Source organism: Halictus rubicundus, unplaced genomic scaffold (genome assembly GCF_050948215.1).
Source record: "Halictus rubicundus isolate RS-2024b unplaced genomic scaffold, iyHalRubi1_principal scaffold0058, whole genome shotgun sequence".
In the NCBI taxonomy this organism is placed as follows: Eukaryota; Metazoa; Arthropoda; class Insecta; order Hymenoptera; family Halictidae; genus Halictus; species Halictus rubicundus.
In genome coordinates, this window is record NW_027488599.1 from 209482 (window position 1) to 227639 (window position 18158).

General features: G+C 42.5%; 2 protein-coding genes across 2 annotated transcripts; both read left to right on the forward strand.

Annotated features, from left to right (window-relative positions):
• The first annotated feature begins 1438 nt into the window (after window positions 1–1438).
• On the forward strand, window positions 1439–2782 carry LOC143363552 (uncharacterized). Its single transcript, XM_076804117.1, has one exon. The coding sequence runs from the start codon at window positions 1439–1441 to the stop codon at window positions 2780–2782; it is 1344 nt and encodes a 447-aa protein (XP_076660232.1).
• Window positions 2783–2863: 81 nt separating this feature from the next.
• Window positions 2864–6655, forward strand: LOC143363553 (uncharacterized). The gene has a single exon (XM_076804118.1). The coding sequence runs from the start codon at window positions 2864–2866 to the stop codon at window positions 6653–6655; it is 3792 nt and encodes a 1263-aa protein (XP_076660233.1).
• The last annotated feature ends 11503 nt before the right edge of the window (window positions 6656–18158 follow it).

Below are 18158 nucleotides of genomic sequence, written 5' to 3' on the forward strand. Positions count from 1 at the left end.
ATAGGATAGGATAGAGGATAGGATAGAGGATTTGATAGGATAGGGGATTTGATAGGATAGAGGATAGGATAGGATAGGATAGACGATAGGATAGGATAGAGGATAGGATAGGATTGAGGATAGGATATGTTCGATTTCACGTATTTTTCAGAGGCCCTTTTCCGATTATTTGCTGTCCTTCGTTTACTTAGAAGAATGCTTAGTCCTCGAAATGTCGAAAACGTGCACTCGAGGATTTAAGCTGACAGCATTGGAAAAGTGGCCATAAAGTCAATTCGTTAGACTCTCGTTTCGAGTACCGATCGCGAGGTACGCGAGGGTCCCGAATTCGGACTACAACGGGCCGTTGTCCGTAGCACGCAGCGGCCAAGGAAACGCAGTCCTTGCGTCGCATCGCCAGGCCTCACAGGTCATATTTCACAAGGGCACCTGGGTTGTGTCTATCGAGACACGCTCGGGTTCAAGCCTAAGATCGCATCCCCTTGGTTTCGTGAGCGTACTCAGACCAAGGGGGTAATAAACCACGTTCGGGCCACTTGGGCCAGCCAGCACGCGGGCCACGCAGGCCATAAATTTCGAAGGCCACTCAGGCCGAAAAACAGACGCGCTGTTCCGAGGTCCTTGAAACGCGCATTTTTCGAGATTTCCCATTTTCGGCTGAGGAGGAGCTTCCACCTCCACCACGAGAAGAAGACCCTCCTCCTACAGCCTAAGTGACGAATGGGGTGCTTTTTCCCCCAAAATTGGGCCTATGCCTACGAATTTCCTCGTTACACGAGTTAACGAGAGAGCGGACCTCGGAACAGCAACATCAGAATCATCCGCGCATCTGAAGCATTCAGAACCCTCAGAATCATCCGCGCATCTTAAGCAGACAGAACACAGAAACACTCGCGCATCTACACGATTTTTAAAACGCACATAGTCCGTCAATTCCACACTGCGACCACTGTTCCTAATTTAACCAATCACCTAAAGTTAATTCGGCAGGTGATAGTGCCGTGTATTGTTTAAAAATAAACGAACATTGTCAACAAAACTCGCATTTATTAAACAAACCGACACAAAACATTTCATGGTCCTTCGAGCCGGATCAGTGATCTAGTGGAGTGTGTGTAAAACGGACATTCACGAGATTTGTCAGCCTTGACGATCTCCATCTCTTCGGGGAAGCCACATCAGTAACATCGGGGAACCAACGTCCTCCTGGCAGCAAGCGGACCGGAGGCGTTCACAGCATCCCAGTACTGTTGTTGGCGACACATCTTCCGGGAGATCAACAAACACTGGGGACCTGAGTTCCAGCCTGCTGATTCTCCAGGATCAAGGAACCAGGAACGAGACCAGAAAGAAGTCATCGGCAAGGTAGGCTTGTCAAATTCGCACACAATCAAATCCTTTCTTATATCGTACTTCCTTTCTGTCTCGATTTCACGAAATGGCGTCCTCAAGCAAACAAACGATCGACAAAAACGAACAAATCGGTTCATTACGCAATAAGTGTAGATTTTTCAAAGGCCAAATCACCGTCCTGAACAACTTTGTTGCGTGTTATAAAGATTCTCCGTTAGAACGCATAAAACTTCGCGAAAGAATCGGCCGGTTAAGAGATCTATTTTCTAAATTCAATCAGCATCAAGACGAGCTTGCAATGCTGTCCGATGATTATGAGGAATTAGATAAGCAACGAGAACAGGTAACCGAGAATTATGACAACGCCATTGCGTCAGCGATTCAATTACAAGAATCTTTCGCGACAAACACAAAAATCACGCTTTCTGAAAACAATCACGACGAATCAAAGATTATTCAGGTCAATTTGCCAAAGATAGATTTACCAAAATTCGACGGGCGAATTGAACACTGGGTAACATTTAAGGACGCGTTTCAAACAATGATTCACACACATACCGGGTTAAGCAATATACAAAAATTAAATTACTTGAAGTTATCCTTATCGGGAAGGGCCGAAATCGCAATCGGCGCATTCACGATAAGTGATGAAAACTACGAAGCCGCTTGGAAGCACTTAACCGAAATTTACGACAATAAACGCGCATTGGTACTTCGACACGCGGCTCTTTTACGCGACACACCCGCGATGTCAAACGATTCATCAGAATCAATTCGTGATCTTGCAAACTACATGCAACTTCACATTCGATCACTCGAAGCGTTAGGACGGAAAAAGGAAGATATCGCGAATGATCTTCTAACTAGCATCCTCATTTCGCGAATGGGCAAGGAAACGCGGAAAACGTGGGAACGCACGTTATCCGATACCGAAGTGCCCAAAATTGATGATATTTTCAAGTTCTTGCATATGGCATCACATCAATGCAAGGATTATGAAACCGTATCGTACAATAATCACCAGAGACAAGAAAACACACATCAAAAATCACACTCTAACAATAATCGCGCAAAATACAATCCACCTAAACGTAATTCGCCACCGCCTTCGCCAAGATCAGTCCGGCGGGTTTTCAACACCGCAATACAATTCCCAACGTGTGGGATCTGTAAATCGGGATCGCACGCAGCATTTCAATGTAAATCGTTTTTAGATGCATCTGTAGAAAAACGCATTGAGTTAGTTCGCAAGTCAAATTTATGCTACAATTGCCTAAAACCGGGACATTCGCACAATACATGTCGCGGTGGCAGATGCAAAAAATGCAACCTACCGCATAACACACATTTGCATTTGGATCGGAAATCCGACAGACCAAAATTAGAATCTCGCGATGACACCACGTCAACAGAAAACACCGATCCATGACTAGTTACTCGCTTCGATATTACACATCAATTAAACAATCACATCACTTCGCTTATCACAGACGGTTCAACACACGGTTTGATGGCTACGGCCATAGTTCACGCAATAGACAAAGACAAAAAACCAATCGAATGTAGAACCTTATTAGACACTTGCTCTAACGCAAACTTCATCACGTCCGATTTAGCGAAAAAATTAAACCTACAAACGCACGAACAAAGTGTAACCATCGAAACTTTGAACGATTTAAACACTGTAACGAATCGGATTGTCAAATTGAAAATTGTCTCTCGGATAACAAATTTTAATCGCACACTCAGTTTTTTCATAATACCTAGAATTGCCAGTCATTTACCCGATTGTCAAATTGATAGGACAAAAATTCAAATTCCGCATAATATAAAATTAGCAGATCCGCATTTCCATCGGCCGGCTCCAATCGACATGCTGATTGGTACGGGACCGACGATATCGTGTCTCAGCATTGGTCAAGTTAAATTATCAACGCGAGATAATTCCGATTTGATCCTCCAAAAAACGCAGTTAGGATGGATCATCGGGGGGAGTGCTCCTATTCACCTGGCAAGAAATACACGCACGACATTAGTAAATAATGTCAACTTCGATCTAACCAAATTCTGGCAAATCGAAGAAGGTCCGTCGCATCCTCATCTCACACCGGAGGAAGAGGAATGCGAGGCACATTTTAAACGCACATTTTCACGCAACAAAACCGGAAGATACGTCGTCGCGCTTCCGTTTAATCAATACAAACAAAATCTAGGCGAATCCCGTACGCGCGCATTAAATCGATTCCTATCGCTGGAACGAAAACTTACACACAACTCAGATTTACGAACCGAATATACAAAAGTAATCAACGAATATCTGTCATTGGGTCACATGAGTCAGGTAGAAACACCTGACCTTTCGGACGGATTCTACCTGCCACATCACGCGGTAATAAAGCCGACAAGCACAACGACGAAGGTTCGAGTGGTCTTCGATGGATCGGCCAAATCGACCACCGGATACTCGTTAAATAACGCTCTTCTGACTGGTCCAACCATACAGGACGATATTTTTTGTTTACTTCTTCGGTTCCGCATGCATTCGTTTGTTCTGACTGGCGACATAGAGAAAATGTACAGACAGTTTCTAGTACGTCCAGAAGACCGCGCGTACCAAAGAATTTTATGGAGGAACGAACAAAACGAAATCGCAACTTACGAATTGAAAACAATTACATTCGGACTATCCTCTGCTCCATACTTAGCCACGCGATGCCTTCAGCAATTAGCAATCGATGAATCACACAATTACGGCGCGGCTTCCGAAGTCATTAAACGGGACATCTATGTAGATGATCTCTTGACCGGAGCCGCCACATACAAAGACGCGCAAAAATTACGAAACGAGATCATTTGTTTACTCAAACGAGGAGGATTAAATATCCGCCAATGGGTATCAAATGATCCTCGTCTTTTATCAGATCTCTCTGAAGAGCAAGTACATCCCAAGTTTTTCGGTGACGAAACAGTCAAAACCTTGGGAGTGTCATGGAATCCGCACACAGATTCATTTAGTTATTCAGTGAATGTTAACAATAACGAAACACACACAAAACGCACAATCTTATCTACCATCGCGAAAATTTTCGATCCTTTGGGTCTCCTTGGGCCAGTAATAGTTGTTGCAAAAATTCTTATGCAGCAACTCTGGCAACTTAAGGTAGATTGGGATGAGTCATTGCCCATCGCCATACAACAGGAATGGTCCACATACCAAACTCAATTAAAGTCACTCACAACTGTAACATTTAAACGACACGTCGCGCAGAGTTCAGTCAGAACAATCGAATTGCATGGCTTCTGTGACGCCAGCGAACGCGCGTACGGGGCTAGTATTTACATACGCACAATAGATAAATCCGGAAATATAAAATCAAGTCTTCTTTGCGCAAAATCACGCGTTGCGCCATTAAAGACCGTTAGCCTCGCACGTTTAGAACTTTGCGGTGCCACTTTGCTCGCGAACTTGTATTGTGCAGTAAAAGACGCAATTAATCACACGCATTTAAAAACGATTTTTTGGACCGACTCCACGATCGTGTTGCATTGGCTGTTGCGATCTCCGAACACACTTAAAACCTTTGTCGCGAATCGCGTCGCGGAAATCCAAAATAAAACAAACATTAAGGCATGGCGACACGTCAGATCTGGTGACAACCCCGCAGACTTATTATCTCGGGGTATCACAGCTCGGGAATTGATCAAAAATAATTTCTGGCAATTCGGACCAGAATGGCTTGCATACGATGAATCATTATGGCCGGAATCGTGTGTCGAAGTACCCAATGCAATACCAGAATTACGCAAAATCACATGTTTTACTTCTACAGTCATAAACGCACAGGAAATTCTTGAACGATGTTCATGCATCAGGCGACTTCGTAGGATAATCTCATATTGCTTACGATTTTTACCTAAAGGCCGTTGTCGCGGTCCAATTACTGTATCAGAAATCAATCGCGCAAATAATAAGATCATTAAATTGACGCAAGAAACAGCATTTCGAGAAGAATTGAATGATCTCAAATCCGGACACGCATTGAGTACCAAAAGTAAATTACTTTGTTTAACTCCTTTTCTTGATGAGAATGGGCTTTTACGCGTAGGAGGTCGCCTCCAAAATTCAAATCTCAATTTCAACCAGAAGCATCCGATTCTTTTGCCGAAGAATAATTTCATAACGGAATTAATCATACGCGACGCTCACGTTAATAATATGCATTCTGGTTTAACCGCAACATTGTACAACGTCCGTCAATCGTATTGGCCGATTGATGGTAAAAACACAACACGCAAAATAATTCGCAACTGTGTCAAATGTTTCCGGGTCAACCCACCTACCACCAAGTACATAATGGGCAATCTTCCCACACATCGAGTCACAGAAAATCGACCATTTATCAACACAGGCGTCGATTATTGCGGCCCTTTTTATATAAAGGAACGTCAGTACCGAAACCGCACCCGAATAAAGATATACGTCGCAGTCTTTATTTGTTTTTCATCCAAGGCAGTACACCTTGAGGTGGCTGGTGATATGACCACGGAAGCATTTTTAGCAGCCTTTAAAAGATTTATCGCACGGCGCGGAATTTGCAAAAATGTATATTCCGATAATGGTACAAATTTTGTCGGTGCCAATAATGAGATAATCGAGCTTCTCAGAGTTCTGCAAGAGGATGAAAAGGCTAGACGCTTTCTAACGGATAAAGATATTACTTGGCATTTCATACCCGCACTCTCTCCTCATTTCGGCGGACTCTGGGAAGCTGCGGTTAAATCTTTTAAACATCATCTCAAACGCGTAGTGGGCGAGGAACTATTTACGCTCGAACAATTTAACACTTTTGTAACGGAAATCGAGGCAATCCTGAATTCCCGTCCGTTAACACCGTTGTCTTCCGATCCCAATGATCCCTCAGCTCTTACTCCTGGCCATTTATTGATTGGTTCCGCGTTGACAAGTCTGCCAGAGGTCGATTTCACCGCAACCTCGACCAATCGGTTGTCAAAATGGCAACACATTCAGAAAGTCAAACAAGACTTCTGGATTAGGTGGTCAAAGGAATACATCCACCATCTTAATGTACGCGCAAAATGGACCAGGGGCGAGCACAGCATCCAGGTGGGGACGATCGTGGTCCTCAAAGATGACCATCTACCACCGATGAGCTGGAGTCTAGGACGAGTCGAGGAAATTCATCCTGGCAGGGACGGCATCACTCGCGCAGTCTCCGTTAAAACCATTAACGGCATTTATAAGCGGAATGTAAAGCAAATTGCACCACTTCCGTTAGACTAAAATTGTCACACTTACCCTTTCTTATCAGATAAGGTTTCATTTATATTAGTTGCGCACATTATTTATCTAGTTCTACACGCGTATCGTTTTTAATTTAAGTTGCGCCTTACTATTAATTTTACTCGCATTATATTCACACTACTTACGTTCCAACTTCGCATTATATGATTCGCATATTTCGTTACATATCAGTTTCGTACATTGTATGTTTAGTTTTAGACGCGTATCTTCTTTATTTTTCAAGTCGCGTCTTATTCTTAATTTTACTCGCGTTATATTCACAGTACTTTTTGCGTTTCAACTTCGCATCATATAATCCACACATTTCGTTTGTACTATTACTCGCATTATATCATGTTATATTCTTGAATGACTGTATCATTCAACGGGGGGAGCATGTTCGATTTCACGTATTTTTCAGAGGCCCTTTTCCGATTATTTGCTGTCCTTCGTTTACTTAGAAGAATGCTTAGTCCTCGAAATGTCGAAAACGTGCACTCGAGGATTTAAGCTGACAGCATTGGAAAAGTGGCCATAAAGTCAATTCGTTAGACTCTCGTTTCGAGTACCGATCGCGAGGTACGCGAGGGTCCCGAATTCGGACTACAACGGGCCGTTGTCCGTAGCACGCAGCGGCCAAGGAAACGCAGTCCTTGCGTCGCATCGCCAGGCCTCACAGGTCATATTTCACAAGGGCACCTGGGTTGTGTCTATCGAGACACGCTCGGGTTCGAGCCTAAGATCGCATCCCCTTGGTTTCGTGAGCGTACTCAGACCAAGGGGGTAATAAACCACGTTCGGGCCACTTGGGCCAGCCAGCACGCGGGCCACGCAGGCCATAAATTTCGAAGGCCACTCAGGCCGAAAAACAGACGCGCTGTTCCGAGGTCCTTGAAACGCGCATTTTTCGAGATTTCCCATTTTCGGCTGAGGAGGAGCTTCCACCTCCACCACGAGAAGAAGACCCTCCTCCTACAGCCTAAGTGACGAATGGGGTGCTTTTTCCCCCAAAATTGGGCCTATGCCTACGAATTTCCTCGTTACACGAGTTAACGAGAGAGCGGACCTCGGAACAGCAACATCAGAATCATCCGCGCATCTGAAGCATTCAGAACCCTCAGAATCATCCGCGCATCTTAAGCAGACAGAACACAGAAACACTCGCGCATCTACACGATTTTTAAAACGCACATAGTCCGTCAATTCCACACTGCGACCACTGTTCCTAATTTAACCAATCACCTAAAGTTAATTCGGCAGGTGATAGTGCCGTGTATTGTTTAAAAATAAACGAACATTGTCAACAAAACTCGCATTTATTAAACAAACCGACACAAAACATTTCAGGATAGGATAGAGGATTGGATAGGATAGAGGATAGGATAGGACAGAGGATAGGATAGGGGATTTGATAGGATAGAGGATAGGATACACGATAGGATAGGATAGAGGATAGGATAGGACAGAGGATTGGATAGGATAGAGGATAGAGGATAGGATAGGATACAGGAAAGGATAGGATTGAGGATAGGATTGGATAGAGGATAGGATAGGGGATTGGATTGGATAGGATAGAGGATAGGCTAGGATAGAGGATAGGATAGAGGATAGGATAGGACAGGATTGACGATAGGATAGGATAGAGGATAGGATAGGATAGATGATAGGATAGGATAGCGGATTGGATAGGATAGAGGAGAGGATAGGATAGAGGATTTGATAGGATAGAGGATAGTATTGGATAGAGGATAGGCTATACGATAGGATAGGATAGAGGATAGGATAGGGGATTTGATAGGATAGAGGATAGGATAGGGGATTTGATAGGATAGAGGATAGGATAGGATAGAGGATAGGATAGGATAGACGATAGGATAGGATAGAGGATAGGATAGGATAGAAGATAGGATAGGATAGAGGATAGGATAGGATAGGATAGGATAGGATAGAGGATAGGATAGGGGATTTGATAGGATAGAGGATAGGATAGGATAGAAGATAGGATAGGATAGAGGATAGGATAGGATAGACGATAGGATATGATAGACGATAGGATAGGATAGAGGATAGGATAGGATAGAAGATAGGATAGGATAGAGGATAGGATAGGATAGGATAGGATAGAGGATAGGATAGGGGATTTGATAGGATAGAGGATAGGATAGGATAGAAGATAGGATAGGATAGAGGATAGGATAGGATAGAGGATAGGATAGGATAGAGGATAGGATAGGACAGAGGATAGGATAGGGGATTTGATAGGATAGAGGATAGGATACACGATAGGATAGGATAGAGGATAGGATAGGATAGAGGATTGGATAGGATAGATGAGAGGATAGGATAGAGGATTTGATAGGATAGAGGATAGAGGATAGGATACTATACAGGAAAGGATAGGATTGAGGATAGGATTGGATAGAGGATAGGATAGGGGATTGGATTGGATAGGATAGGGGATAGGCTAGGATAGAGGATAGGATAGAGGATAGGATAGGATAGAGGATAGGACAGGATTGACGATAGGATAGGATAGAGGATAGGATAGGATAGAGGATAGGACAGGATAAGGGATTGGATAGGATAGAGGAGAGGATAGGATAGAGGAGAGGATAGGATAGAGGATAGAATAGGATAGAGAATAGGATTGGATAGAGGATAGGATAGACGATAGGATAGGATAGAGGATAGGATAGGGGATTTGATAGGATAGAGGATAGGATAGGATAGAAGATAGGATAGGATAGAGGATAGGATAGAGGATTTGATAGGATAGGGGATTTGATAGGATAGAGGATAGGATAGGATAGGATAGACGATAGGATAGGATAGAGGATAGGATAGGATTGAGGATAGGATAGGATAGAGGATTGGATAGGATAGAGGATAGGATAGGACAGAGGATAGGATAGGGGATTTGATAGGATAGAGGATAGGATACACGATAGGATAGGATAGAGGATAGGATAGGACAGAGGATTGGATAGGATAGAGGATAGAGGATAGTATAGGATACAGGAAAGGATAGGATTGAGGATAGGATTGGATAGAGGATAGGATAGGGGATTGGATTGGATAGGATAGAGGATAGGCTAGGATAGAGGATAGGATAGAGGATAGGATAGGACAGGATTGACGATAGGATAGGATAGAGGATAGGACAGGATAGATGATAGGATAGGATAGAGGATTGGATAGGATAGAGGAGAGGATAGGATAGAGGATTTGATAGGATAGAGGATAGTATTGGATAGAGGATAGGCTATACGATAGGATAGGATAGAGGATAGGATAGGGGATTTGATAGGATAGAGGATAGGATAGGGGATTTGATAGGATAGAGGATAGGATAGGATAGAGGATAGGATAGGATAGACGATAGGATAGGATAGAGGATAGGATAGGATAGAAGATAGGATAGGATAGAGGATAGGATAGGATAGGATAGGATAGGATAGAGGATAGGATAGGATAGGATAGAGGATAGGATAGGGGATTTGATAGGATAGAGGATAGGATAGGATAGAAGATAGGATAGGATAGAGGATAGGATAGGATAGAGGATAGGATATGATAGACGATAGGATAGGATAGAGGATAGGATAGGATAGAAGATAGGATAGGATAGAGGATAGGATAGGATAGGATAGGATAGGATAGAGGATAGGATAGGGGATTTGATAGGATAGAGGATAGGATAGGATAGAAGATAGGATAGGATAGAGGATAGGATAGGATAGAGGATAGGATAGGATAGAGGATAGGATAGGACAGAGGATAGGATAGGGGATTTGATAGGATAGAGGATAGGATACACGATAGGATAGGATAGAGGATAGGATAGGACAGAGGATAGGATAGGATAGAGGATAGGATAGGATAGAGGATAGGATACACGATAGGATAGGATAGAGGATAGGATAGGACAGAGGATTGGATAGGATAGAGGATAGAGGATAGGATAGGATACAGGAATGGATAGGATTGAGGATAGGATTGGATAGAGGATAGGATAGGGGATTGGATTGTATAGGATATAGGATAGGCTAGGATAGAGGATAGGATAGAGGATAGGATAACGATAGAGGATAGGATAGGATAGAGGATAGGATAGGAAAGAGGATAGGATAGGACAGAGGATAGGATAGGGGATTTGATAGGATAGAGGATAGGATAGGATAGAGGATAGGATACACGATAGGATAGGATAGTGGATAGGATAGGACAGAGGATTGGATAGGATAGAGGATAGAGGATAGGATAGGATACAGGAAAGGATAGGATTGAGGATAGGATTGGACAGAGGATTGGATAGGATAGAGGATAGGATAGGATAGGATAGGATAGAGGATAGGATAGGGGATTTGATAGGATAGAGGATAGGATAGGATAGAAGATAGGATAGGATAGAGGATAGGATAGGATAGAAGATAGGATAGGATAGAGGATAGGATAGGATAGAGGATAGGATAGGATAGAGGATAGGATAGGACAGAGGATAGGATAGGGGATTTGATAGGATAGAGGATAGGATACACGATAGGATAGGATAGAGGATAGGATAGGATAGAGGATAGAGGATAGGATAGGATACAGGAATGGATAGGATTGAGGATAGGATTGGATAGAGGATAGGATAGGGGATTGGATTGTATAGGATAGAGGATAGGCTAGGATAGAGGATAGGATAGAGGATAGGATAGGAAAGAGGATAGGATAGGATAGAGTATAGGATAGGAAAGAGGATAGGATAGGACAGAGGATAGGATAGGGGATTTGATAGGATAGAGGATAGGATAGGATAGAGGATAGGATAGGGGATTTGATAGGATAGAGGATAGGATAGGATAGAAGATAGGATAGGATAGAGGATAGGATAGGATAGAAGATAGGATAGGATAGAGGATAGGATAGGATAGAGGATAGGATAGGATAGAGGATAGGATAGGACAGAGGATAGGATAGGGGATTTGATAGGATAGAGGATAGGATACACGATAGGATAGGATAGAGGATAGGATAGGACAGAGGATAGGATAGGATAGAGGATAAGATAGGATAGAGGATAGGATACACGATAGGATAGGATAGAGGATAGGATAGGACAGAGGATTGGATAGGATAGAGGATAGAGTATAGGATAGGATACAGGAAAGGATAGGATTGAGGATAGGATTGGATAGAGGATAGGATAGGGGATTGGATTGGATAGGATAGAGGATAGGCTAGGATAGAGGATTGGATAGAGGATAGGATACGATAGAGGATAGGATAGGAAAGAGGATAGGATAGGGGATTTGATAGGATAGAGGATAGGATAGGATAGAGGATAGGATAGGACAGAGGATTGGATAGGATAGAGGATGGAGGATAGGATAGGATACAGGAAAGGATAGGATTGAGGATAGGATTGGATATAGGATAGGATAGGATAGACGATAGGATAGGATAGAGGATAGGATAGGATAGAAGATAGGATAGGATAGAGGATAGGATAGGATAGAGGATAGGATAGGATAGAGGATAGGATAGGGGATTTGATAGGATAGAGGATAGGATAGGATAGAAGATAGGATAGGATAGAGGATAGGATAGGATAGAAGATAGGATAGGATAGAGGATAGGATAGGATAGGATAGGATAGGATAGAGGATAGGATAGGGGATTTGATACGAAAGATGATAGGATAGGATAGAAGATATGATAGGATAGAGGATAGGATAGGATAGAGGATAGGATAGGATAGAGGATAGGATAGGACAGAGGATAGGATAGGGGATTTGATAGGATAGAGGATAGGATACACGATAGGATAGGATAGAGGATAGGATAGGACAGAGGATAGGATAGGATAGAGGATAGGATAGGATAGAGGATAGGATAGGACAGAGGATAGGGTAGGGGATTTGATAGGATTGAGGATAGGATACACGATAGGATAGGATAGAGGATAGGATAGGACAGAGGATTGGATAGGATAGAGGATAGAGGATAGGATAGGATACAGGAAAGGATAGGATTGAGGATAGGATTGGATAGAGGATAGGATAGGGGATTGGATTGGATAGGATAGAGGATAGGCTAGGATAGAGGATAGGATAGAGGATAGGATAGGCTAGAGGATAGGATAGGATAGAGGATAGGATAGGATAGAGGATTGGATAGTATAGAGGAGAGGATAGGATAGAGGATTTGATAGGATAGAGGATAGGATAGGATAGAGGATAGGATTGGATAGAGGATAGGATAGACGATAGGATAGGATAGAGGATAGGATAGGGGATTTGATAGGATAGAGGATAGGATAGGATAGAGGATAGGATAGGATAGAGGATTGGATAGTATAGAGGAGAGGATAGGATAGAGGATTTGATAGGATAGAGGATAGGATAGGATAGAAGATAGGATAGGATAGAGGATAGGATAGAGGATTTGATAGGATAGGGGATTTGATAGGATAGAGGATAGGATAGGATAGAGGATATGATAGGGTAGAGCATACGAAAGGATAGAGGATTGGATAGGATAGAGGATACAGGAAAGGATAGGATTGAGGATAGGATTGGATGGAGGATAGGATAGGATAGAGGATATGATAGACGATAGGATAGGATAGAGGATAAGATAGGATAGAGGATAGGATAGGATAGAGGATAGGATAGGACAGAGGATAGGAAAGGGGATTTGATAGGATAGAGGATAGGATACACGATAGGATAGGATAGAGGATAGGATAGGACAGAGGATTGGATAGGATAGAGGATAGAGGGTAGGATAGGATACAGGAAAGGATAGGATTGAGGATAGGATAGGGGATTGGATAGGATAGGATAGAGGATAGGATAGGATAGAGGATAGAGGATAGGATAGGATACAGGAAAGGATAGGATTGAGGATAGGATTGGATAGAGGATAGGATAGGGGATTGGATTGGATAGGATAGAGGATAGGCTAGGATAGAGGATAGGATAGAGGATAGGATAGGACAGGATTGACGATAGGATAGGATAGAGGATAGGATAGGATAGATGATAGGATAGGATAGCGGATTGGATAGGATAGAGGAGAGGATAGGATAGAGGATTTGATAGGATAGAGGATAGTATTGGATAGAGGATAGGCTATACGATAGGATAGGATAGAGGATAGGATAGGGGATTTGATAGGATAGAGGATAGGATAGGGGATTTGATAGGATAGAGGATAGGATAGGATAGAGGATAGGATAGGATAGACGATAGGATAGGATAGAGGATAGGATAGGATAGAAGATAGGATAGGATAGAGGATAGGATAGGATAGGATAGGATAGGATAGAGGATAGGATAGGGGATTTGATAGGATAGAGGATAGGATAGGATAGAAGATAGGATAGGATAGAGGATAGGATAGGATAGACGATAGGATATGATAGACGATAGGATAGGATAGAGGATAGGATAGGATAGAAGATAGGATAGGATAGAGGATAGGATAGGATAGGATAGGATAGAGGATAGGATAGGGGATTTGATAGGATAGAGGATAGGATAGGATAGAAGATAGGATAGGATAGAGGATAGGATAGGATAGAGGATAGGATAGGATAGAAGATAGGATAGGACAGAGGATAGGATAGGGGATTTGATAGGATAGAGGATAGGATACACGATAGGATAGGATAGAGGATAGGATAGGATAGAGGATTGGATAGGATAGATGAGAGGATAGGATAGAGGATTTGATAGGATAGAGGATAGAGGATAGGATACTATACAGGAAAGGATAGGATTGAGGATAGGATTGGATAGAGGATAGGATAGGGGATTGGATTGGATAGGATAGGGGATAGGCTAGGATAGAGGATAGGATAGAGGATAGGATAGGATAGAGGATAGGACAGGATTGCCGATAGGATAGGATAGAGGATAGGATAGGATAGAGGATAGGACAGGATAAGGGATTGGATAGGATAGAGGAGAGGATAGGATAGAGGAGAGGATAGGATAGAGGATAGAATAGGATAGAGAATAGGATTGGATAGAGGATAGGATAGACGATAGGATAGGATAGAGGATAGGATAGGGGATTTGATAGGATAGAGGATAGGATAGGATAGAAGATAGGATAGGATAGAGGATAGGATAGAGGATTTGATAGGATAGGGGATTTGATAGGATAGAGGATAGGATAGGATAGGATAGACGATAGGATAGGATAGAGGATAGGATAGGATTGAGGATAGGATAGGATAGAGGATTGGATAGGATAGAGGATAGGATAGGACAGAGGATAGGATAGGGGATTTGATAGGATAGAGGATAGGATACACGATAGGATAGGATAGAGGATAGGATAGGACAGAGGATTGGATAGGATAGAGGATAGAGGATAGTATAGGATACAGGAAAGGATAGGATTGAGGATAGGATTGGATAGAGGATAGGATAGGGGATTGGATTGGATAGGATAGAGGATAGGCTAGGATAGAGGATAGGATAGAGGATAGGATAGGACAGGATTGACGATAGGATAGGATAGAGGATAGGACAGGATAGATGATAGGATAGGATAGAGGATTGGATAGGATAGAGGAGAGGATAGGATAGAGGATTTGATAGGATAGAGGATAGTATTGGATAGAGGATAGGCTATACGATAGGATAGGATAGAGGATAGGATAGGGGATTTGATAGGATAGAGGATAGGATAGGGGATTTGATAGGATAGAGGATAGGATAGGATAGAGGATAGGATAGGATAGACGATAGGATAGGATAGAGGATAGGATAGGATAGAAGATAGGATAGGATAGAGGATAGGATAGGATAGGATAGGATAGGATAGAGGATAGGATAGGATAGGATAGAGGATAGGATAGGGGATTTGATAGGATAGAGGATAGGATAGGATAGAAGATAGGATAGGATAGAGGATAGGATAGGATAGAGGATAGGATATGATAGACGATAGGATAGGATAGAGGATAGGATAGGATAGAAGATAGGATAGGATAGAGGATAGGATAGGATAGGATAGGATAGGATAGAGGATAGGATAGGGGATTTGATAGGATAGAGGATAGGATAGGATAGAAGATAGGATAGGATAGAGGATAGGATAGGATAGAGGATAGGATAGGATAGAGGATAGGATAGGACAGAGGATAGGATAGGGGATTTGATAGGATAGAGGATAGGATACACGATAGGATAGGATAGAGGATAGGATAGGACAGAGGATAGGATAGGATAGAGGATAGGATAGGATAGAGGATAGGATACACGATAGGATAGGATAGAGGATAGGATAGGACAGAGGATTGGATAGGATAGAGGATAGAGGATAGGATAGGATACAGGAATGGATAGGATTGAGGATAGGATTGGATAGAGGATAGGATAGGGGATTGGATTGTATAGGATATAGGATAGGCTAGGATAGAGGATAGGATAGAGGATAGGATAACGATAGAGGATAGGATAGGATAGAGGATAGGATAGGAAAGAGGATAGGATAGGACAGAGGATAGGATAGGGGATTTGATAGGATAGAGGATAGGATAGGATAGAGGATAGGATACACGATAGGATAGGATAGTGGATAGGATAGGACAGAGGATTGGATAGGATAGAGGATAGAGGATAGGATAGGATACAGGAAAGGATAGGATTGAGGATAGGATTGGACAGAGGATTGGATAGGATAGAGGATAGGATAGGATAGGATAGGATAGAGGATAGGATAGGGGATTTGATAGGATAGAGGATAGGATAGGATAGAAGATAGGATAGGATAGAGGATAGGATAGGATAGAAGATAGGATAGGATAGAGGATAGGATAGGATAGAGGATAGGATAGGATAGAGGATAGGATAGGACAGAGGATAGGATAGGGGATTTGATAGGATAGAGGATAGGATACACGATAGGATAGGATAGAGGATAGGATAGGATAGAGGATAGAGGATAGGATAGGATACAGGAATGGATAGGATTGAGGATAGGATTGGATAGAGGATAGGATAGGGGATTGGATTGTATAGGATAGAGGATAGGCTAGGATAGAGGATAGGATAGAGGATAGGATAGGAAAGAGGATAGGATAGGATAGAGTATAGGATAGGAAAGAGGATAGGATAGGACAGAGGATAGGATAGGGGATTTGATAGGATAGAGGATAGGATAGGATAGAGGATAGGATAGGGGATTTGATAGGATAGAGGATAGGATAGGATAGAAGATAGGATAGGATAGAGGATAGGATAGGATAGAAGATAGGATAGGATAGAGGATAGGATAGGATAGAGGATAGGATAGGATAGAGGATAGGATAGGACAGAGGATAGGATAGGGGATTTGATAGGATAGAGGATAGGATACACGATAGGATAGGATAGAGGATAGGATAGGACAGAGGATAGGATAGGATAGAGGATAAGATAGGATAGAGGATAGGATACACGATAGGATAGGATAGAGGATAGGATAGGACAGAGGATTGGATAGGATAGAGGATAGAGTATAGGATAGGATACAGGAAAGGATAGGATTGAGGATAGGATTGGATAGAGGATAGGATAGGGGATTGGATTGGATAGGATAGAGGATAGGCTAGGATAGAGGATTGGATAGAGGATAGGATACGATAGAGGATAGGATAGGAAAGAGGATAGGATAGGGGATTTGATAGGATAGAGGATAGGATAGGATAGAGGATAGGATAGGACAGAGGATTGGATAGGATAGAGGATGGAGGATAGGATAGGATACAGGAAAGGATAGGATTGAGGATAGGATTGGATATAGGATAGGATAGGATAGACGATAGGATAGGATAGAGGATAGGATAGGATAGAAGATAGGATAGGATAGAGGATAGGATAGGATAGAGGATAGGATAGGATAGAGGATAGGATAGGGGATTTGATAGGATAGAGGATAGGATAGGATAGAAGATAGGATAGGATAGAGGATAGGATAGGATAGAAGATAGGATAGGATAGAGGATAGGATAGGATAGGATAGGATAGGATAGAGGATAGGATAGGGGATTTGATACGAAAGATGATAGGATAGGATAGAAGATATGATAGGATAGAGGATAGGATAGGATAGAGGATAGGATAGGATAGAGGATAGGATAGGACAGAGGATAGGATAGGGGATTTGATAGGATAGAGGATAGGATACACGATAGGATAGGATAGAGGATAGGATAGGACAGAGGATAGGATAGGATAGAGGATAGGTTAGGATAGAGGATAGGATAGGACAGAGGATAGGGTAGGGGATTTGATAGGATTGAGGATAGGATACACGATAGGATAGGATAGAGGATAGGATAGGACAGAGGATTGGATAGGATAGAGGATAGAGGATAGGATAGGATACAGGAAAGGATAGGATTGAGGATAGGATTGGATAGAGGATAGGATAGGGGATTGGATTGGATAGGATAGAGGATAGGCTAGGATAGAGGATAGGATAGAGGATAGGATAGGCTAGAGGATAGGATAGGATA

What these genes read in the sequence shown, in the direction of transcription:
- LOC143363552 (XM_076804117.1), top strand. Translation starts at nt 1,439, where the DNA reads ATGGCGTCCTCAAGCAAACAAACGATCGACAAAAACGAACAAATCGGT.
- LOC143363553 (XM_076804118.1), top strand. Translation starts at nt 2,864, where the DNA reads ATGGCTACGGCCATAGTTCACGCAATAGACAAAGACAAAAAACCAATC.